The sequence below is a fragment of the Gallinula chloropus genome, assembly GCF_964237585.1.
Source record: "Gallinula chloropus genome assembly, chromosome: 13".
Classification (NCBI taxonomy): domain Eukaryota; kingdom Metazoa; phylum Chordata; class Aves; order Gruiformes; family Rallidae; genus Gallinula; species Gallinula chloropus.
The window spans coordinates 21,852,506-21,876,497 of NC_140098.1; the positions used below are offsets into that span (position 1 = coordinate 21,852,506).

The 23,992-nt window shown below is 50.3% G+C and overlaps 1 protein-coding gene across 2 annotated transcripts; it reads right to left on the reverse strand.

Annotated features, from left to right (window-relative positions):
- Positions 1–1,736: 1,736 nt before the first annotated feature.
- On the reverse strand, positions 1,737–20,372 carry NUTF2 (nuclear transport factor 2). Of its 2 annotated transcripts, none has more exons than XM_084270279.1 (5): positions 20,306–20,372; positions 10,201–10,325; positions 6,456–6,527; positions 3,995–4,093; positions 1,737–2,315 (listed from the first exon to the last, which is right to left on the reverse strand). In XM_084270279.1, exons 2-5 carry the CDS (start codon positions 10,297–10,299, stop codon positions 2,202–2,204), a joined length of 384 nt encoding a protein of 127 aa, XP_084126405.1. In that variant the 5' UTR covers positions 10,300–10,325; positions 20,306–20,372; the 3' UTR covers positions 1,737–2,201. The 2 variants fall into 2 exon arrangements, with proteins under 2 accessions (XP_084126405.1, XP_084126406.1); XM_084270280.1 differs by lacking the exon at positions 20,306–20,372 and adding an exon at positions 12,890–12,906.
- Positions 20,373–23,992: the final 3,620 nt, after the last annotated feature.

Consider the following 23,992-nt stretch of genomic DNA (forward strand, 5'->3'; position numbering starts at 1 on the left):
CCCCGGCCCGGCCCGCCGCCCACGCTTCCGCCTCCGGTCCGGGCCTGGTGCGCCGGGCGGAAACCGCCTCCGGGATGGAGGATTCCGGGCGCGGCCGGGGGCGGGGCGGGGCGGAGGCAACGGGGCCCGGACGGAGCCAGCGGCAGCGCCGGGACCGGCAGCCTCGGCCCCTTCCCAGCGCGGAGCGAGGCCCGGCGGCCGCCCCTTCCTCCTCCCGGCCCCGCTGAAGGGTTGCCGCAGGCCTCAAGCGCCCGAGCCGCGGTACCGCCCCTCCGCCGAGGTGAGCGCCGGGGCCCGGCGGGAAACGCGGGTGCGAGAGGAACGTGCCGGCGTTCGGCGGGGCTGCGGGCCCGGGAGGCGCCGGGCAGCAGCCAGGCAGGCGGAGGGACCGGGAGCACAAGGCAGGGCTGGGGCGGAGGAAGGGAACCCCAGGGAGCTTCCCCCAGGCGGCCCGTCCCGGAGGGGAAGTGTTGTGAACCTCTGTCGGCCCGAGAGACCCTTGTAGAGCTGGTGACCGCCCAGCGACCCCCAGCCCCATCCCCGTGTATCGCTTCTCGAGCCGGGCTGTTAGGCAAGCGCCCTCCTGCCCGCTTCAGCTTGCTGCTCAAAGCCCTCCCCTGGCCGCGCAGACCGGGTTCCGAAGCCAGACCTATTCTTAGATCCTCCCTTTCCCTGCCAGGCTGCGTTGGGACCCTGAGCAGCAGCAGCAGGAGCCTGGTTCAGCAGCGACCACACGGAACGCCCGTGCTGCCGAGGGAGCTCGTCCCTTCAAGGGAGTGATTTTGGGTGTGATGTTTGTAGCACAGAAGCAGCGGCAGCGCAGCGCTGTATTTGAACCGGGGACTGGAGGAGGATGCTGCAGCACGGGACAGCCCCGTTCCAACCCAAACCCCGAAGCAGGCGGGTCCGAGAAGGGACCAGCCTGAGCAGACCCCACCCAGGGCACTCCTGACCCATCTCGGAAAGGGAGATGCCGAGGGGTATGTGAGCACCCAGCTCGGGGAGGTGCACTGAGCCCTTTGAAGCGGGGCCTGAAGGCTCAGCGCTGCCCAGAGGCACAGCCGTTGGGATCCTGCTGCTGTGCGGCGAGGACCCATTCCGTGCATGCCGCCGCGGGCAGAACACCGCCGCCTCCAGGGAGGAAGGCAGACGGCAGCCAACCCTGTAAAAACCCGCCCAGCAACGCAGCTCTGCAGCCCAGCTCCTGCTGTACGGAGGGGATGAGGGACAGGGCAGAGCAGGGAGCTGGCTGGGACTGGGCATACACGTGTATTAGGTGAGGCTTTTTAGCTGGGAACTTCGTAGAATCACAGAATCCCAGACTGGTCAGGGTTGGAAGGGACCCCAAGGGTCCCAGAGCTCCAACCCCCTGCCACAGGCAGGGACACCAACCTCCATGCCTGGAGCTACACAAGGTTGCCCAGGGCCCCATCCAACCTGGCCTTGGACACCCCCAGGGACGGGACACCCACCCCCTCTCTGGGCAGCCTGTTCCAGCCCCACACCACTCTCTCTGTAAAAAACTTCCCCTTAATATCTAATCTAAACCTTCCCACCTTTAGCTTTAACTTGTCAGTGGTGAAAGTTGTACAGCCAAGGGCACCCCAATAACCTGCCCTCAGCAGTAAGACTACCAAGTGCTCTTCAGCATCAGAGTTTTAGGGGTTGTTTTCTCCCCCAACCGGGCAGTGAGGGTATCCCAAGCAAGCAGCATCAGATCCAACTCATTAAAACTATTTAAACTGTTAAGAAAATCTCATGGTTTTATTGTGTAGCATTGAAACATCTGAACAAATCGATATCTGGGCTGTCCAGGCTGCTGTTCTTTCATTTCTTTGGGTTATAGAGCATCTCGTCAGTACATAAACAACAACCTTGGTTTATAAACTCTCTCCGAGGCATGCTGGTACAACACAAATTTCTCCTGTCAAAGGCAGCTAAGTCTAACTTCCAAACATCATGCACAAGAGACTCATCTAGTGACAATGTAAACTCAGCAGAAGGGCAGGTCACAGGTCTTGCTTGCTCACGCTCTGCAGTGCTGCAGGTTTGTGTATGATATTTGGAATGTTCTGTGAGTGTGAATAATACCAGTAAGAGGAGGAAAAACCAAAACAAAAAAACCCAACAAAACAAAACAAAAAAAAAACCCAAAAAAAAAACCAAAAAAGAAAAAGCACAGGTGCCTCGGGGTTGGCAGCTCAGCCAAAGTTGTGCAATGCTAGCCTGAACATGTCATTGGTGCAAACCCAGGCATCATTGATGTTCTTTAATAGAAATATCTGGTGGAATCCCATGATAGGATCTTCATCAGCCTGTAAGAGAGAGAGAAAAGAGTTCACAAAGCTCTTTGAGAAATGTATTCTGAAATTCATAAGATGACTTAAAAGCCAGCATCAACAGTGATGTTGTGTGCAGTAAGCTGCCCAGTACCTCCAGAGACGCTCCCACACCCAGAGGTCCTGCTCCAAGCTCCTCTGCAGACAAGCACCTAGGGCCCAATGACCCCAAAATCCTGCAAGGGTGTCTGAAGCTGGGCTCCTCTGCCACTCACAGACAGCTCAGGCCAGCAGCTTCACACCACCGCTGTGATTTCCTTTGGGCCAGGGTCTCTCAATGTCAGTTTTGGCTGCTGTACTTTGGATTGATGACAGAAGGGAGTTTCTGAACCAGTCTGTAGTGGCAACATTGCCCAAATGATCTAGACAGGCCTCTGAAAGCTCCCAGAGCAGCTGGCCCGTGATGCAGTACCTCCCACTTCCACTCTCCAGGAACAGCTCAAAGGGAGCGATGGATCTGCTCTAGCTGCAGCACCATGTCCTACACACAAGCACCTCTGCAGCACAGCCTCAGCTCTGCCTCTCCTGGCGGGTTACAGTGCCTGCACTGTGATGCTCTACTACTACAGGAGTGGGGAACTGTATGAGAGGGAGACCAGTTCTCCCCTTGTTTACCAGCCTCCTCAGAGACATCCTGCAGGAACTAAAGCCTCAAAACAACAAGAGTTTCTCCCAAATCAGCTGGAGGTCACACAGTAGGATTGAATCCCAACAGCACACAAGACCTCGCTATAAAAGCTCTGATGCTGACCACAGCGTGTTTGGGTCAGCATGTCAGGAGGGTTTATGCTCTGTTCTTTCAGCACATGACTAATTCAAGCTTCAGAAAAGGGGAAGGGGAGGGAAATGCATAACCCCCCCCCACACACACACACATTGAAAAGCAGCACTGTGTGCAAGCTCTGCCTATGGCTGACCTCACATATAGGATATTGTCTGCAGATTCCAGGACAATTCCTTTCATTAATAAGCAGTCCTATTAACTCACCTGTCTGTGGCCCTGGTATATTAAGATGCAACATTTCCTCAAAAGAAGACTGGGTAAATTTACGTGGTTCAGTAGTATAACACAAACAGCAATGTAACCACACTACAGCCTGAAAGATAATCCCAGTCCTTCCCAAGCAGCAGCTGTTCCAACAATCAGTGTTTGATCTCAAAGGAAACAGTCCCACTGCAGAACAGACACTGGGCTGTGTTTCACACCAGAGCAAAGAATAAGCAGAGTCTTCCCACAGGGCAGCGGGATAACCAAGAACATCTGGCAAACCACAGCTCGATGCACAAAGAGCACAGTAACCTAGGTGTGCTTTTATTACCCAAGAGCACTGTGACTGATGCTTTTCAATGCAGAGGACACTGAAAACTTGCTGCATCGAGGTAACACTGGTGCTTCCAGTGCTCACATGGTATCTGTACGCTCGGTACAGCTGTGGCACTGTGCTTGGCAGGAACATCTGCCTGTCAAAGTACAAGCAGTGACCCAGTGCTGGTGATCTGATGGGATAAGCAGTTTCTTGACAGTCCTGAACAGCTTACCAGCACTGCTTCCCTACCCAAGAGAGCATTTGAATGCTTTCAGAGATCAGATGATTTAGAATCCTGCAAAACTCAAAGCCAGAAGCATTTGTTAACCTGTAATGGGAAGGGTTTACCTTAAGCTGTCCCACTACCATACTGAGTATACAGCTGTCAGGTGTAGGTTGGTGGTCTTGTGCTGTAATGCTGTGTTGTATTTTTTGGAAAGGGAGGCTCTGCAACAAAAAGAAAGTAAAATAAGCAAGTGCACAGTCACTGTGTTATTTAACTCACCAAAGACACAGCATAAAGCTCTACACACAGAGAGCTGCTGCAACTTAACACTACTCAGGCTGTGCTGATCCTAACAGTTGGGTTTTGTCCAAGCACCCAGGCATGAGAGAGTATGTCACCATGTATGTTAAGCAGTATCTTTTGCTAGTCTAGTTACACTGCCTGAAGAGCTTCAGTTAATCTACAGGCTGAGAGTTTGTGTGATGAAGGCACAAAGCTTCTCTGCTCTCAGCAGCGCTGAAAGATTCTATCATCTCATACTTGGGGTTTACCAGGCAACTCCAAATTCCCTTCTCTGTTCAAGTGGCTATGCCCACAAAGGAAAAGCAGTTGGCTAAGAGCTGGTGTTCAGGACTTGAAATCCACACATCTACCTTTACCCTTTTTTCTTGTCTTCTTAACAGCACCCAAGGGGAACCAAAACAGCAACAGACACCATCTTTGCCATGTACCAGGCAGGTACCAGGCTTCAAGCTGCACCAGGACAGGTTCAGATCAGACATTAGGAAAGAGTTCTTCACCAAAGGGGCTGTTGGGCACTGGAACAGGCTGCCCAGGGAGGGGGGAGTCACCAACCCAGGATGTGTTTAACAGACAGGTAGATGAGGTGCTCAGGGGGATGGGTTAGTGGAGGATGGGTATGGTTGGACTTGATCTCCAAGGTCTTTTCTGACCTAGTGATTCTGTGAGGAGCAGGGGAAAATGAGAAGGAGATCAACAGCACACATACTGAAAAGAAATAAACACCTTCCATGCTCACACAGCAGATGCAAGTATGTCTGGAGTGTGGAAGGAGCACTCCTTGAGAAACATCAGCCATGAGGGAGGGACTCCTCTTTCAACTCTGACCACATTCACATTGCAACCACGGATGACTCCAAGCAGCACACACCAACTATCACAGGGATCTCAGTCCTGTCACACCAATGCATTTTTGCCACTGTTCTACCAAAAGACGTAAGCAATGCTAGATGCTTTAGAAGTGGCATCAGTGAGATGAAGCTCTGAGCAAGCACAACTGGTACCCAGAGTTGGTGCACTGCACAGGACAGTGGCACACAGTCATCTACACCTCAGGTTGTCCTCTGATGCCTTTGCTTCACTGCCCTGGTTTTTGCTCTGGGGGGAAAGGGGCCAATCTGCACTGGGCCAGATCCAAGGCAGCGGTCTGAGGCACTGTGGCCAAGCAAATGCTGAGCTGGGTGGGTATCTCAAGGGCTGCTAGCCCAGGAGGCTAAAGAACACCGAGTACACAAACACACAGCTCTGGAGCTTGAGAATCTCCTCATCTAGAAGCAACTGGTTGCAAGCTGTGCTGTTTGAGGCATGTGGCCTTCTCAAAGGCAATGCAGGCACCAAAAGCACAGCTCCAAGGGCAAACCTCAGCCTTCACAGCTGAAGATGCCTTGTTTGGAAAGCAGCAGTTCCCAAACACCACAGCAGTAGCTGTGTGACAAGACAAGCACCCAGGTTAAAGACTTTTCTTCTCAGTGTGTAATAAAATGGTGTATCTGCCCCCTATAGCACACTCTGAGCAGAACATCCAAGGACAGACAGCATGCCCTCTGCATACCTTGCAAGGAAAACACCCCAACTTACTAGTCTCATGACAGCTTGTACTCGTCTCAAGCTGGGTGTACTTACCCTAACAGAAGCATGGATTTATTCAAGAGAGATAAAACTTAGAGAAGCTTAACTAAAGAAAGATGGAATCTGTGTCTGTGCAGTGAGAGATGCTTTCCCCTCACTTGCTGAAGAGCAAACACCAGTTTCAGTGCCCTGAACCATAACTGCTCCCATCTGAACAGCCAGCAAATGCTGCACTGAGGACAAGTTGAGTTCTCCACTACAGAAATTAATGTGGTTTATGTATCAGAAAGCCAATTGTTTCCTGCAGTAACACATTCAGCCTCTCACAGGCAGATGTGAACAACAGGTTTGCTGTTGCTCCTTCCTTGGCACGCTTTAAAAGGACAAAAACACCCCACTTTTCATTCCTTTAGATGGCAGGGTCAGCTTATGAACTCTCATTTAAAAAAAGAAATAAATCAGTGTCAAATGCAATTGCAGTCACAAAATAACCTTGCAAACAAACCGAGTCAATTAACATTCCAGCATCAGAGCCACTGATGGAACACAGAATGAAATCACAACTAACTTTCTTTGGAAGACCAGAAGTTGGAAGCACAAGTCCTGTGTGCCAGAGATTTCAACTGCTGAGGTCAAAACCAAGTTTTTGGGAGCAATTAATTTATAGTCATCAGAACTGTTTCCCAAAACATTCAGTAAGAATTACAGACTTACAGAGAGTTTTTCAACAATAGCTGCTTTGCCCTGGAACTGCTGTCCTTCCCACGTAAGGCATGATGCATCAATCTGAGGGGAAAAGAAAAAAAGAAATCACAAACCTGCTCTGGTAACCCTTAAGCAATTCTGTGAGAGACATTGTTTACTTGGCACGTATCCTTAGAATCAGCTATTTGGAAACTGCCTCAAAGAGACATCAAAAGAACACACAAAATGTGTTTTGTGTAGAATGATCAAGTAGAAATTAAGTAGATTTAATTTCATTATGATTCTACCAGCAAAAAAGTCACTGCCTTTGGATCAAAGTTAGCTTTCAGAAGAAAATCTAAAGGGCACAAATAATTATGGACACAAAGGCAAGTACACAGAGAAAGAAAAACACAAAGAAAGCTGACAAGATGAGTTGTACCACCAGGTTTTTTCCTCCCAGATGCTGATTTGTACACCCTACTCACGCCCAGAAAAGTACAACCTGCCTCTTACTAACGGGCTGCCCGGTGTAGTATGAAGTGATTGAGGTGATCCAGTCCACAAGCTCTTCCAGTATGGGAGGGAGTTCTCAACATGCCACCTTGGGTTCAACAGCAAGAAACTTTCTATTCCACCTGGGATACTCCGTTTAGACCAGTCACAAAATCCTATTACTGACATAGCTCCGCCTCGTCAAATCCAATTTTAAACCTTGGCAAGGAGACTCAGGTTTAAATTGGTTTTCCCTGAGCTCAAGGACTGTTCCCTGCCCTCTCCAAACAGCACCCTCACCCTCTAGCTGAGGGCCCAGGCTCCTGTGCACCCACCTTCCTTCCACTCCCGAGTTGAAACAGCTCCAGGAACACAGCGTGAGGCTCCTCCACATCGCTGAAGCTCTGAGCATCTCAGCAGAAAGTGGCAGTTTCCAGAGAACTCCCTGGGTATGCTCCCTGGTGGATATTCCAGGCCCTGCTTTTCATAGAAACCTAGACTGTGTTAGGTGGGAAGGGACCTTCAGAGGCCATCTAGTCCCACCCCCTGCAGCGAGCAGGGACACCCTGAACTAGACCAGGGTGCTCAGAGATTCATCCATCCTGACCCGACCATGAACGTCTCCAGGGATGGGGCCTCCACCACCTCTCTGTGTGGTGTTTGACCCACACATGAAAAATCTACTTTTCAGCCACACGTGCCCTGCTGACCCTGCACGACAGTCACAACCACTCTAAAAACAGGTTCTGGTTCTCCAGGTATCATCAGAAGGAATTATATTGTTCAGCAGGAGCCTAAGGAACAAAGAATGGGACCTTGAGCAACAGCACAAAGCATCCCAGGGTCCCAGGCATACCCAAAAGCAGCAGGGTGAAGAGTCTTCTCTGGAGATCAGACACGTCCCTTTTAGGGGTAAAAGAGCTTAACTCAGACTGGGTAATCTGAAGTCTCACAGCAGGGCACAGGGCAGACCTCACTCACACCTTACATGACAACAAGCCCTGACACTGCTCACTAGAGGCCAGGTGGTGGGAGCAGGGAACAAGACAATCCTCTCAGGCTTTCAAACGACAGCCTTCAAATATGGGATGGCACAAATCAGAGGGGACCCAGCACCTGCCTTACCAAACCCACCTCAGCAATCAGCAGGTGCACACAAAGGACACAGAATGAGCTGGTGGGGAAAATATCCTCTCCCTGAAACACACCACAACTTCACATTGTACCTGGCCAGCACCCACCTGACTCTCTGCTATAGGTTACCTCAAGAGTCACTTGCTCTATCAACAGTCTGGGAGCAGCTGCTTCAAGAGCAAGAAGCATCCCCTCTGCCATCCCAAAAGTTATAAATGTAAGGAAATATTTATTACAAGGAGCTGCACACTCCAAGGAATGAATTAGCTATAGCATTTCCCTGCAAAACAACTGCAGGGAGAGAAAACAAGTCTTTGCTTTAGTGCTCCAGCTCACATAACTCAAATAATTCATAGCAAAAGCACCTGGGCCAGATCCCTACCTGGAATAGGTGACCAAAGCTCAACTGGCTGACTTGGATTATACTGCCAAAAGAAACCTGAACCTCGTAGTGTGGAATGCAGGAACACCAAACAAAGCCAGTTCCTGCATGCTATAAAATGCACTGGCTCCTACAGGGTCTCTGAAGGCAAGAGGCTCATCACTGAAAGCAGAAGTTTGCAGAACCTCCTCTCATTTAGACAAGTTGTGACCTCGGTGCATTTCAGCCACATGAAACAGGCTCCAGTCTTCTGTAGTTTAGGAACTCCACATGGTGACCAGCATTACAGTTCTCCTGACTACATGTTCACAGGTCTAAGGAGGAAAGGCAGCAAGATCCTAATGGTGGAAAAAGCCCAGGAGTTCATTGTGTGGAAGGCCAAGTTAGCCTGTACTCCTCCTCAGCCTTCAAAGGACTGAATGTGTTTTGGTAGTAACAGGACAAACTACTAAGTGCCTTGGTATTCAGAGCTGTGGCCACACAGGCTGCTTGTTTTTCTTGCTTTATAGGCACTCTGTACACAGAGTGCTCAAAATACTACAGCAATGATCCATCAGATAACAAACACACAACAATCCACAGAGCAAAAGACATCAGTGCCAGTGGATACTGCTGAGGGATAAGGAGGAGCATCAGATGGTACTCATGCAACAGTTTCAGTCCTCAAGAGTTTGGTGAGGCTTCATACAAGTCATCTAGCAGAAGAAAAACAGGTCTGAAAAACAGGATATGCTGCTAAAAGACCTGTAAGACTTGAGTGTCTTGCTGAAACACCTCAGGCACCCAGCAGCATTCCTCACCACCAGTAATGAACTCCACACACAGAGCACTCTGCATGTTCTAGAGGAGCCTTCCCCCAAAACTAAGAGCTGAGGTTCCTTGGGTTCATTAGTTACAGCCTTTAATTTTGGAAGCCAAATCTACTTTGCCCCAAATAAAGAGAAAAATAGAAGCCTAATTTTTTTTAGAAATTCAAACTTAGTTTTCTTTAACAAAGCCTAAATATTGAAACTGGATTCAAAATTTTCAATGTATTTTAATGTCATCCTGGTTTTCAGCTGGGATGGAGTTAATTTTCACAAGCTGGTAAGGGACACAGCCAGAACAGCTGGTCCAAACTGGTCAAAGGGATATTCCATACCGTGTGATGTCATGGTCAGTATACAAAGGGGGGTGCTGGCCAGGGAGGAGGGATAGTTGCTTGGGGACTGGCTGGGCGTGGGGTTCTGGGCAGCAAACAAACTGCACTGTACACCACACGCTCGGCATATCCTGAGTACTGTTGTTGTTGTTGCTTTCCTCTTCATTTGCTGTCCCAAACTGTCCAGTCTCATCACACTTTGCTGCCAGCTGGGGCTAAACCATGACAAGTGTTCTGTGGATTAAGGCAGAGCCAAGAAACCCCTGCAACAACTGCTAAGCACAGAGCAGGACTTAAATCACATCGTGCTTCAAGAGGGATCCAAGCAAATCCACACCTGGCCATTCATGGCACACTGAGGCCAGCACATTTGTTTTTATGGAGAATTTCCTCGCCAGCCCCCTCCACAAGCCACTGCTTTCTGAGTCTGACTGCCTATAAAGCAGACAAAGCCCAGAACAGAAGTGAAACATAAAAGAAACACAATAAATAAAAGTGTGATTGCACTCACCAACATCTGGGAGTCAGGATAAACCCCACAATCCCACCCTGTGGATTCCCACCCATCGAAGCAGAGAGACCTGGCAGGAGAGAGCCCAGCCCCGCCGTCTGCAGGTACTTACATATATTGCTCCTAACTGAGTCCTGTCTGCATCAAAAAGCTGGTAGTAATGTTGTACGAAGCTGGACCCAATCTGCTCCCAGATAGGCTTGTCTCCCATTCTGAATCCTCACCTAAAGCCAGGGACTGTAAAACAAGAACAAACTCATCAGAAAGAGCACTCACTGTGATAAGCACAGCACTTGGGCACGAAGCAACAGAAAGCACAGATCCTCTCAGCTGGCCTCATTTTCCTCCTTTGGAAGAAGTAGGACAAATCTCACCTCTGTATCCCAGACTTCTGTGAAATAAAGAGTCTCAGATACCAAGCAGCTTAATCTCTTATTACAGCACCTGGTGCTTTCTAGAGCCATTTCAGTGTGAGGTCACAGCTCGCACATGGAAGCGGAGAACAAGAACAAAAATGAGCGCTGCCACCTTATATTCACATACTTCAGGGATGACACCATCTGAAAGAGCTGGCTAGTGCTCTCCATTCCCACTTGATCTCATTTACTGCAAACAACTGACGTGTTAATATGGATTGTCTGCAAGTGGCTTACACCAACCGACTTATCTACCCAGCTCCTCGGGCATTTCGCCATCCCTGGGCCATTTTAAGGGCGAGTGTCCCCTGGGTGGTACCCAACAGGAGTTAACTCACCGGTTCTTTGCTGAACACAAGCTTACCTGCCTCTTCTGTCAGAGGCTGAAGCACACTCAACATTTACCTTTGAGCCCGTAGTCATTTTGAGCTGCACACCCTGATGTTTGACTGGGGAGTTCCCAGTGTAGGCACTGGAACCTCAGAGGCATCTCACACTTCCAAATCCCTCGTTTTTAGAGGGATTAAGCATCCAGCACACACAGTGCTCCAGACAGCTTCTAGAGTGGGTCTATCACACACAACAGACGATCGCTTTGCCACACCAGCAAATTCATTTCTGAATGCCCACCTGTCTCTGAAAGACTGGAGAACTGTGCTAAAACTCAAAGCACAACGATGTTGTGCTCAAACCCTACTACTTCACATTTTAAGATACGAGTTCACTTCAAGCAAGCTCCATTATGCTTGCTGAACATCAAGCCACCAGTTCCTCTTTGCAATCCCTGACCAGGAACCCTAGAACGACACGTCTGTAATGCACAGAGTCTGAAAGAATCTACATTCTGCTGCAGGACATGGGCCACAGTGGTTATTGTAGCTTCCTCTCACTGTCAATGCTCACACACCTGTTGCACCGATTTCAAGAGAAACAAAACCTTACTCACACCTTCTCCACAGTGAGTGTCACCAGCCCTGGCTTTCCGTGCACCGCCAGACAAGAAGCTCTTTCCATATCTTGGGCCCTACGCTGCTTTGCACGAGCTTTACTCCTTGACACAGGGACTGAATTGGGTTCCAACCCTAAGCCAAGAGGTTCTGGGTCGCACAGATTTAGCCAGACTCACAGAACAATGGTGTAACAGGAGGCAGCATACAAGTTTTCAGGGCAGCCAGTTAAACAGCCAAAATAAACCAAGGCAAGAACAACTGCTGGGGCTCGGACACCCAGACCACTCCAGGAAGAAAGTGGTTGGCATGTGTGGAGCAGAGAAGGTGCCAGTGGAGAGCTGGCACAGTGGCTCTCCTGCTGAGAATGGGATGCTTGGCAGCCTGTGAGGAGAGGTTCAGCAGGAGCAGCTTTGGTTGAAACAAGGCACCACATCCAACAGCCTCCATGGTTCTTGACATCCAACTGATGCTGGCTGCACATTAGCTCTCAAATGTACCTTCAAGGTTTGTTTTATTCAAGGATGAAGCAAAAAACAGACTTGAGATAGAAACCTACCCATGCCATTTTTAAATATCCTTAAACTAGTATCACCCACCTAGGCAATATGGTCAAACTCAGTTACCCTGCCCACTGACAGACTGAAAATTCAAAGACTGGTTGCCAGATAACCAGTATCTGAACTGCTCCAAGATGATCTACAATCCAGCATCAGTCACCATCACATGTGCTCCACTAACACTTGCAATACATGAGTCAGTCTGAAAGAGTTCTACCCAGTGTGGTCACTCCTCCAGGAAACAGATCACAATTTCAAAATCCAAAGTACAACAGGTTTAAAAAGAACCCCAAAACACACAGACACACCAAACAACTTCAACCTACTTCTTCACAATGGGAAAACTTGTAATGGCTGCATACCTACAGATGCCACCTACCAGCCTAACCTGTAGCAGATGTAGAATTCCAACAACTTCAGCTTGCATTTGACTGGGTTTTCTTGAACACAAAATTCTTTACAACCACCACAGCAGCTCCCTGGAAACGTCACGGAGCGATGCCCACCCTGGGGGCAGCGAGGACTCTTGTGTCTTGTCTGGAAAGCCAGGAGTACTATTATTTAGTCTGGAATCCTACTGTTTCCATTCCAGACCCACAGGCGCATGCTTTGGGATGGCCATGGTGGAGCCAACTACTACTCCAAGTGGAAAACACTTCTATTCACTTTTGATGGATCATCATTGCTTCAACTTCAGCCCATGAACTCACATCACTACCAGATACTCCCCCTAAACATTCCAATGAAATCTAGTCGACAGTATCATGTTAAACAGCCACACATCCAACACTGAGATGAAGGAGCAACCAGCAAAAAACCCACCAGCTTCTCCAGAAGCAAATAAGCTGTTAAATTAATTTTCACACACATGTCTGTACCTCCCAGTGAAACCAGGATCAAGCTGTACCTCGTTCAGACCCAGAGACTTTCAACTCCTGACTCAAGCAGATGTTTTCTGTTCAATCCTGAAACTGTGAGAAAGCAAGAAATCAAGGAATTTAAATATAGAAAGTAATATTATGGTTTCTAGAAGGAAAATTAGCATGTTAGTTTGCTACTTCCTTCTTAAATGTATTTGTATTTTGGTAGGTAAAATATCATCGCAAAAATTAGTGTAAAGTTTGACCAGTTATAACGCTGGTTTTGGCAGAAGCAAGAACCAAACTGAAATTAATGACCCTTGATTTATTGCTTTTGTTATAACTTTGCTCTTTTCCCTACACCATCCACACAGAGTGAATGGCTGAACATTCTCACTCTCCCTGAACTATTTTGTTTTCCTTTGCTGATTGGTCACCTTTTCCTCCATGCTGCCTTACATTTCCTGCCTGTCACCAGAGACATAAGCAGCTTAGAGAGGTACCTAAAGAAGGAACAAGATAGCAATGATCTTCAGTGCCATCAAGCCCAGTCCCTGTTGATGGGCTACAACCCATCTAAGATTGTGTTGACACATTTATCCGGTGTTTTAATGAGATAAGCATAATATAAACATCTTTTGAGGTCTATCCCAAAGCTAGGAAGAATGCTAGGAAGTTCTGGTGTTGTCAAACACTAGGACAACACAGATGTGCCTCAGAGCCACCTAGCCCAACCTACCCACGGCTCACCCGGAGTCTGGTCACTGAGGTAAGCCTACTCAGTTAGTGTTAAGCCAGATAGAAAAGGTTTCAGTAAGTTAGAGAGCACATCAGATGCAGCACACTTGTCCTTTCAAAGGCACCTGCTGACAGTCACCACTGTGTAAATGCAGGATTGGGTAATTCCACCTTAATTCCCAATGGAAAAGGAGACAGTTGCCTTAAGCCAATTATTTTTTTCTCCTCTGTCAGTTCAGACGAGCCTGGTCACATCCACTGAAGAACATCACAGCCCATTTGATTAGCAGCTTCCTTGCAGAAGCACTGCAGCAAAGCTCAGCTACCAACACAGAGTGGGGTACTTTAGCTCACCATACTCACCCAGTTTCTCGGGCTCTGCTCGTATTAGAGACCTTCTCCCCACCTCAACCAGCACCCAGCAGTCAGTGCTCAAGCTGAAACCCAATACAGGGCACAGAAACAGCAGCTGCCAGCGAGTCTCTCTCCAACAGGTATATGCTGACACTGCAAAACTGGGATCGCTGCTCCACTGGGGACTCTCCCTCAGCGAGGTCTAAATCAAATTTTCCAATACCTTTGCCAGGTAACACACTGGCACATCCTCAAATGTAAACTCTGTCCCTCAACACATCTCTCCCCATGCTTCCTGTGGCTCTCATCCTACATGGCACCCCCAGCACGCTCCTCCCTTGCTCATCCCTCAGCCTGGCACACCCACTGCTGTGCACGGTCTTGGGATACCCCACATCTCCGAACCCACAGCAAAGCTCCCATGTTCAGCACCCCACAGCACAAGAGAGGGAATTCATAGCCTAAGCACACAGAGCTTCCCAGTCCCCCACGACACCTGGCTTCTCCACATGCAGAGACCAACAACATCAGCGGGGCTTCTACAGGCCCAGTCTGTACTGTCTAGTGCTGCTGCCACTCGACCTTACCAAAGCAGTCCGCAGCCCGAAACCTCTCTCCCTCCTCTCCCTGGAGGCCTCTCCAGCTTGATGTGTCCTGTGCAACTAGTCACATTGGTCTACAAGGTAAAAAACTGCCTGCATGGAGTGCACACAGCCCCATCTGCTCTGGCACCAGCATCACGTGAGGTTGCATGACCTGAACCGTAACAGCACCAAGGAGAAAGATGAATCAAGGTATGGGACAGAGGGGGACTGGAGATGGGAACCTTCACATGGGCCACAACTGGCCACAAAATCCACACAGGAATCTTTCCTGTTGCCTGTCACACATTCAACATTCCCATCTACATTCATCCCTCTTCTTTCTCTGCCTTAACTCTGGGCCGAAGAGATGAACACACCAAAATTACCCTTAACTCCTAAGCAGTCCCTAAGGGACCCATTTCTGCAAAAGGTCTGGATGAAAACTCTTCCCGTTGCTTCCTTCAACAAAGGAACCACAAAACCCCCTGGAGTCAATTCTCTATCAGCATGCAGCAGCACAAAGTCCCCCCTTCCATTCAAGTAGCATCATCAGAGCTAACTGGAGGCATAACTTGGGGAAGAACCACCCTTTCACTCAGCAAAAGTCACCTGCCAAGAGGCAAAGAAGCGTCTCTTCCTGAAACACCGGTGCCATCTGGGGCAGGTGGGCTGTCAGCACATGTCTGCAGCATGGAGAAAGACACAGTAATTGTTTCACCCAGCAGCTGCGTTTCCTGCATTATCAGACCTGGACACATGTAGGCTTGCTGCTATCAATATAAAGAGAGAAGTGTTTTTGGAATTGAAGCATGGCAGAGCAGCCCTTCTGCAAGTGACACATCTGAAAACATCACCCACAAAAATGACTACAAGCAATAGCAAGGAGTAACCAAGCGCTGAAGACAACAAAGGTGGTCTCCCAGGCACTGCCAGGTTTAAGCAGCAAGCTGTGCTGAAAGGATCAATGAAAACCATTACAGGCAAATAAGCTCAGCAGAGACTTTCCCATCTGCAGAACACCAAGCAAGAAAACACTGACTTTAAAGAGGAAAAGCCTCCAATTGCTACACTCCAACAGGGTAATGGAACAACCCAACCCCAAAGCCATCTACCACCCAGTTATGCCTGCACGTACTCTGTGAGCACTCAGAGCAGAAGCAAACCACACTCCCTGGATTGTAAAGCTGGACCAGCACACCACTGCACTGAAGCTGAACTCTACCCAGACTCTATTCAGAAGGCTGAACTTCAGCTTGGTTTAGGGAAGATCTGAAACGTCAGTGTAACAGAAGAACACCAACACTCCCTCTCAATCGGTGCTGCTGGTCCACACGCATCCTCAGCAAACATCACTTCAGCCATCAGTAGCTGCACCCTCCACTACTGATTAACAAGAGTAAATAAGGACAATGAAAGAGCTCTCCATTGTTTCAGTTCCTGTTATTCGTTGCAGTTTCTACCATGCATGCATTTTTCATTGCTCAGATTAAAAGGAGTGACCAGTTTTTAGACTGCAGTAAAAAAAAAAAAGTAAAGCTGTAGTTTTTAGACTATTTTTCCTTTAATCTCTTTTCTACTGCCACTAAAACTTACAAAGATAAGAGCGTCTCCAGGGCACCCTTTCTAGGAACACAATGGAGCCAGCATCATAGGACCAGTTAATCTTCTCCTGAAGAGATCATCTATTCAATGACACCAAGAATCACTTGATAACAGATCATCTTCCCTTAGCAAAGGCAGAAGAAACTAAGCAAATCATCACAGAGGAGGAGTTCAGGCTGTAAGTGACCTCCTCCAGCTCAAAGCAGGGTCAGCAGGGAGGTTAGACCAGCTTGCTCATGTCTTTATCCACGTGGAGCACCCAAAGCAGGACACTACCCAACCTCTGCGGGCAACCTGCTGCAACACTCCACCGTCCCCGTGCAGGGGGCAGCTCTGCCGCATCCAAGCGGAATCCTTTCAGCTCCAATTCGTGCCCCTTGTCTCCTGAGCTCCCACCATGACCCCCTGTGAAAAGCCTGGCTCCCTTTTCCTGGTAACAGCCTGACAGATATTCAAGGCTACAGTTAGGCCCTGCTCAAACCTTCTCTAGGCTTGCCCAGGCCAGGCAGCAGAGGCATTGGCAGAGATGATGAAACCCTGGAGCTTACTCAGGGACACAATACATCAGACACTCACCTACACACAGTGTACCTCTGCCTGGTAAGTCCCAGGCTAGCACTCAATCTTCCTCCATTTGAAAAGCTACAACATTTCCAGCCATAGAGCAGATTCACACACTCAGAGCCTGAAAGACAGACGTGCTTCTCTTTGGTATCTTCCCTGTCATATCCACAGGAGCTGAATGACCCACAGAGATTAACAATCTGCAAATTACTACTCCAGACCAATCAGAAATTATTGATTTCAGCAGAGACCTTCACCTAGTAATTGCTATGGACTGCACAAGGCATTATTCTAAATATGCTTTCAGGTCTAAAAATAATGAAGTCCAGATACGTGACGAGTGGAAGGATGGACAGGGAGAAAGGCAAAGAGTAACGAGGTGCAGACTGTTTCCTTCTGAAATGTAAGAAGTAGGTTGACTTTCCCCTTCTCAGTCCTCTTATTCCTCTACTCCAACTTCACTACAGCAAATTAATACAGGACATTTTGGTTACAGATGTGAGCAAGTGCAAGGTCGCTAGCAAACAACACACACAAGGAGGACTCTGGAAGAGCTTTTACTGCGCCTACAGCTCAGTGCTCATCCTGTCTGCAACCTGACAACCCAACAGTCCTGAATAGTCCCTCACCATGATTTTCAGATGCATAAACATGTATTATATTACGTGTATTTGCAGAGGAGGACATGTGTAGTATCGTGGCTATTGCTTAACAACAAAACATCTGCTGAAGTCACACTTTTGCCCAGGACAAACCCAAGTCTGCTCTCTTTTAACTTAAGAGAGGAGCACTGGGGAACTGGAGGGGAGAGCTGCTGCACCATGTCCTTCTTTACCTTACACACACAGTAACATAGCGCTTAATCACCAAGAAAACTCTAACATTAAACACCAAGAATATGAGATCCATCTGTCTGTCTCTAACTCTCAACCAATTCAGGTTAAGAGAAAATTAGGAATTAATTTTTAAGCTATGAGAGCAAGGAGGTCATATCTCTGTTATAACCTGTTTTTCTCTACCAATTCATTACTTAAAATTAACCCTGCTCATTCATGAGCTCAGCAGCAAAGTAACATGCTATATTATTTTTGTATTCCAAAGGGAACTAGCAACAAGAACTGCAGTTTCACCTGTGCAAGTTTTCCTGCGGTTCACAACTGAAGTCTGGCCCAGTTGAAAACCAGTCTCAGGTTTTGTGTTTGTCAGAGCAGCCAGTTGTGTAAATACCAGCCCTGGATTAGACAGAACAAAGGTAATCACCCCTAAAACACAACTGCAGGTACCTTGGTGCAGAGCTACATGCAGGAGGACCAAGCTAACATTACTATTCTTCATTATATTGCCCTATATTTTCAGGTTTAGCCACAGCATTCTTCAATTACTGACTGGCAGCATTCAAAATATGGACAACATTCTCCATGGTGCTTTATGATCCTCACGCTTTTCACCTGTGTAAGCAAGGATTCTTATACTTCACCTCCACACAACTGGTACTGGGGCTTTGGCTGAGCTCCGAATTTCCCTGGAGAAAAAAGAAAGGGTCACCAAAACATTTTCCTGTGGCATCTCCCTAACTTCCATGGTGTCTTGCACTTACAACAGAGCACGTTGTTTGCTTCCTTTTCCCCTCCCCTGCAACAGAACAGCCCTGTGCTTCCAGAAGCACGGCCAGCAAGCACAGACATCACTCATGTACCAACACAACTATCAAAACCACCTGTGATGCCACAGTGTTTAGGAGTTTTCAAATCATGTTACAAATACTACCAGCTATTAGTATGTACCACAATCCTTACACAAAGCTTACACCGCACCGCTACTAACTATACCACCTCATTATGGCAGAGACAAAAGAAACCCCAGCAGAGAGAACTGCAGAAAGTTGTTATGTTTGCTTTTCTCTAAAGAACCGAACAAATAAATGCATTTCAAATCACCTACCAAGTCACTTGCAATCTTTCAGGGAGGAAAATTAAAAAAACTAATTAGGACCCCAGTTGGAAAAGAGTTAAATAGTCCAGAAGTAAGCCAGAGTATCACTGCACTTTGAATCAGATCATGCATTGCACTGTTAATGATGCTATATATAGTGATTTCTCTACTTCTACCTGGAGATGTGTGAAATGCCTTTCTTCTTTTTTTGCTTGCTGCAAGAAGAAAGCTTAAAAGTCACCCCAGCAAACACAGCAAGCCCTGCTTGAACACAACCCCTCCTCCCAGAAGAGATCAAGAGAGTACCAACTTGAGCAGGCGGCTGGTTAAGCAATCACATTCAGCTTTCAAGCAACAGATCTGCCACTGATTACTACTCAAGCAGGTACCTGGGCTTTGTTCTAGGTTGACTGTGTCACAAACCCCACCCTGAAAGGCCCCTTTACACTGGAAATGATGGAGTTTAAGAGAATTTGAACTGCAAGACCAGCATCTCGGGGACTTTGTGTCTGTGGAAAGCTCTCTCGTGAACAAAATGCAACATACACTCCTTGCTTGCCTACGTTTTTGAGGCTTGGGTTGTTTTTAAAGCTAAAAACCTGTCAAGAGTTACAGAGGTGGAAGAGACCCCGAACATCTCTTGGAGAATGACACCATGACCTGGCAGCTCGAGGGAAAAAGCTGCCAGGCTTCAGCGATCACTGAACGGACACACACACGGTTCCAAGCTCCACTCCAAGGACGCACGAACCTTTTGTTTTCTAAGTGACCAAGTGATTCAACCACACCAGGTTCAACTCCAGCCCTCGCAGAACCTTCTGCCGAGACGGCAGCGACGTCAAGAATACCCGCAGCTTTCTCGCAGCCACGGTCCCCCTTTCCCAGCCCGCAAACCATCACCTCCGCCTTCATCCCCTCCACCCCCCACCCCACCCCGCCCCGCGGTGCCAGGCAGCAGCACGGCGGAGCGCCGGGCTCGGTGCCCGGGGAGAAGTCCTGGCGCTTCTGGATGTCACGGCGGCGGCAAAGCCTTGAGCGCGCCGGAGCGGGGCCGGCTGGCCGGCGAGGAGCCGCTCGCTGCCGCAGGCTGGGCCCGCCGGAGGTCCCGCCAGGCTGAGGAGCGGCGCTCACACCCCCCCCCCCACCCCACCACCACCACCGACCGGCTCCCCGCCGAAGGTATCCGCTCCCCGGACCTGCGGCCTGGGCGAGGAAGGCCCCTCGTTCTCCTGAGCCCGGCAGAGGGGATGGGCCGGAGCCTCCCAACCCTCCCCCCCTCCCCGCTTCAGCTCCCCAGCACCACCCACCCACACGCAGGGCCCCGCCGAGCCGCGCCCGGCCCCCTCAACTCCGGGCAGAGCCGGCGGCGGCCCGGTCGGAGGAGGCGGGAAAGGCGGGTGCCGGCCGTTGCCCCTCAGGGGCCGCGCTGCCGGCGCCTCAAAGACGGGGAAGGTCAGGGCGGCTCCGGCCGCCCGCTCCCGCCCGGCCCGGCCCGCGGCTGCCGGCAGCGCCCCGCGGCGGGGCTGCGGCCGGACCACGGGGCCCCCGACCGGCGGGCGCGGGGCGGGGCGGCGCCAGGCGCCGGTCCGCGAGCGACCGGGCTCGCTCCCGGCGCCGCCGCCTCGCCGGGACCCGCCGCCGCCCCGCCCCTCACACTTACCCCGAGGCTCCCACTATGGCGGCGACGACACCGTGCGCGGCGCGAACCCCCTCAGCCTCTCTCGCCCGCGCTCCCCGCCCCGCCCCGCCTCGCCCCGCCCCGGCGGCCCTGCCCCGCGGCACGCCGGGAAGCCGAGTCCCGCCGGCCGCCGGAACCCGCGCTGGGAGGGGCGCGAGGGACTACAACTCCCGACGTGCCGCGCGGCGCCGCCCGCCGTGGCTCATTTGAATGAAGGGAAGGGGACCGCGCTCGCTGGCCCCGCGGGCGGTGCCCCAGAGCACTGTGGGATAGTGGTGGAGCGCGGGGAGGGGGAGGCCAGCCCCTTCTCCCGCCTCACGCCCTCTGTTCCCGGTCAGGGCCCCGTTCCATCACTCCCCCCACTCTCCCGACCAACCCATCCTCCTCCGGAGCCACCCGCATCGTTCCCCCGTGGGAGGCCTCGGCTGACTGGAAGGCGCCGCCGGGCCGTGTTGCCCCGGGGGCCGGCGGCGGGAGGGCGGCCGCGGCTCCGGTGGCTGAGGGGAGCCGGGGCCCGCCCTGGGCCCAGCTCGCCTGCTCGGGGTACAGCTGGCCCCGGGAGGTACCGGTGACAGGATTCCGCCCCAAAGAGGGGGGCCAGGCTCCTTTCCTCCCTCCTCGGGCTGCCGGCCCTGCGTGGGGGGGTGGCCAGGGGCCGCAGCCAGGGCTGTGGGTCAGTGACTGTAACTCCCCCAACGAGCGCAGAACAGTGAAAAAGCTTTAAAAAAACCCGTGCTTACGGTGAAAGAGAAGGTAGCGGTGACGGTGTGGGGTGGTGGAAACCCCCCTCACAGAAACACTCCCAGGGAAGCGGGTGCAAAGCCCTGGCAGGCCGACACCCTCTGCACTGCAGCTGACAGAGGCACAGCAGTCTTGTTAGCAGGCAAGGGACAAGCTTGGAAGCTCAGCAACGGCCCCGGACCAGAACACCGTGTAGGGCCAGCTCCAAAGGCCCTGGAGAAACCCCGCTTGCTCCCTCAGCTTCTTGGAGAGAGGTGGCATTGTGCAACCCTGGGACGAGGTGGGTCCCCAAAGCACTGGTCTGGCCTTGCTGGGGGAAAGGAGATGGAGGTGGCTGATGCTGAGCCTCTTGTCCAGCTTCTCATGTCGCACCGACAACATCTTCCAACAGGTTTCTCCCACTTGAAAAGGGCAAAACTGAGTGCCAAGGCTTCTGGTTGCTTTGTCACAGCTTCTTACCCTGGAAACGGAGACCGGGAGCAGCTAGAACTCTGCTGAGTCCAGGTGAAGCGTAGCAGAACAATAAATGGGTGACAACTTTGCTCTTCCCCATCACCCCATCCCTGTTTTCTGACTGAGGTGCTGGCAGAAAATGAGCTTTTTCATTGCCTTAATCCTGATATTCTCAGATCTCCAGCTGCCAGCCTCAGACACAGAATCACAGAATCCCCAGGTTGGAAAAGACCTTTAAGATCATCAAGTCCAATCATTCCTAACGCTAGCCATTCCTGTGCTAACCTGTATCTCTAAGTACCCAATCTCCCCATCTGTTAAACACACCCAGGGTCGGTGACTTAACCCCCTCCCTGGGCAGCCTGTGCCACAGCCCCACAACTCTGCCAGGGAAGAACTTTTCCCTCACATCTGAGCTGACCCTGCCCTTCTCCAAAGGCTGACTTTACCTTATTGGTTTCAGAAACCCCAGTCCTTGGACACGCAGACACTTTGGGCAGAGCCAAGCGATGAGGCACACCACCTTCAGAAGGACTCCTGTTTAATCCAGAGGCCTGGGTCACCTGGCTTGTACAGACACAGAGGGCCATTGGGTCAAAACTACGTATGTTACAAGGCTGCTCTCACTCAGAGTAAGGTTTTAGCCCTTAGAACAACAAAAGCCATTCTTCAAGTCCCCTTCTGGGGTCACATTTGACAGTATATATCCACAAGGATGTGGCAACCAAAGATGGTCAATGCTGGAGGAAAAATGCCATGAGGGTATGGGCTGGGTTAGAATACAGGATGCAGAAAGGTTGGAATGGAAGAAAAAGCAATAATACAATTCATTTGTTAACAAATTAAGGTACCTCCCCACTGAATTAGCCTCTTAATTCACTGCCAGTGCCGTTGCCCACCTTAATTTAGCAGCAAAAGGGGAAAAGCAAGGAAAAGCATTTGCTTTTGTCGTGCAGCTTCATTTAACATTCCCAGTTCAACCCCAACATACAACTTTTGAGGCACAGCTGAAATTTCCTACTGCTTACACTCGCTGGAGACCGATAGCTCTGACCCAGTCTGAAATGAGGGATTTTGGGAAGTGGAATTACAAATTCCAAGAGACTCCATGCTGGCTCTTCCCTGAGCTAGGCTGGAGGATGGGCTTCTACCTCTCTCTACCACGCATGGCAAGGGCGACTCATGCTGTCACTCCAGCAGATGCCACGTGTAGGAAGCCTGGCTCTGGCTGCTCAGATCCCTCCTGGCTCTTTGGAGAGCAGCTGCCCCTGTCCTGACAGCCCTGCATGGGCAGGCATGTAATACACTGAACAGACCTCAAACTGCTCTTCCTCACCCCACAGGTACATATTCACGCTGTTGTAGCAGTCAGGTTCACAAGGAATAAAAAGAACCCCAACACTGCAAAAGCCAAGCTACAGCCACCAGCCTTTCTGAAGAATCCATAGGCAGCAGGGAGACAGGGAACATAACAAAACAAAATAGACTTTATTAAAATTAAGCATGTTAGCACCTCAGTGTAACCTGGGGAAGTGGAAGCGTCCAGCAGTTAACCAGTCCAGCAGGCCGAGGGGCTGAACGTCCTGAAGTGCATTCCAATGGTAGAAAAAGTACCATGACTGTGGCGACACGCACGCTCTCAAGCAGCTAGGAGCCACAACCCCTCCTGCCCGTGAGGAGACACGTTGTGCTGCCTATTGTCTTGATGGGAGCATATAGATCTGCTGGACCAATGATGTATGTTAAATCTGATGGTGTAGCAGGTATCTTAACTTTCCCTACAAAAAAATAATAATAAAAGCAACAAACCAAGCCAAAAAAACCCAACAAACAAACATCACTGCTTCCTCGAGCCGCAGGAAATCCATTACACTGCGGAGCTGAAGGTAAGAGCTACATATCAGACCAGAGAAAATAAATTAAAACGAAGTCATGGGAAATACTTAGTACATGAGCACACCTGTAGCATCCCTACGGCCGACCACCCGACTCGGTACACACGTTAATAGAGCAATGACCCATGCATGGCAGAGGGGGCTGTGGCAGCCGGTGCTGCTAGCTGAACGGGCTACGTGAACGACAGAGACACCTCCAGCTACCAAGTCCCAGCGCGCCCTTCGGTTCACTCACACAGACCATCGAAACGGACAGTTGGAAAGCTGCGTTGTTAGCCAGTGTTACAAAGATTACCATGTTTGCAAACTAAAGGTACTTTTTTACATTTAGAAAATACTTCTATAAAATTTAGTAAAACTGACATTCCGATCTAGCGCGCGAGACGCACTCTGACGACAGGAGAAAGGTCTCGCAGACCCAGAGACACCCGAGCGTCCCTCCCTCGAGTGCAATTATGGGCACACTGTGGTGAACTGCCTTTTGTTTCCAACATCCGTCGCTGCTGAGGCCGGACCCCCAAAGTGGGCACCCCCACAGAGCTATGCAAGCGGCCAGATGCCTTCCTCCTCTTCCTCTTCC

Coding starts and splice junctions, on each gene's coding strand:
- NUTF2 (XM_084270279.1), bottom strand. CDS start 10,299: ATGGGAGACAAGCCTATCTGGGAGCAGATTGGGTCCAGCTTCGTACAA. Junction 6,528..10,200: donor CTCAGTTAGGAGCAATATAT/GTAAGTACCTGC, acceptor TTTTCCCCTCAG/ATTGATGCATCATGCCTTAC. Junction 2,316..3,994: donor TGGTAGTGGGACAGCTTAAG/GTAAACCCTTCC, acceptor TCTCTCTTACAG/GCTGATGAAGATCCTATCAT.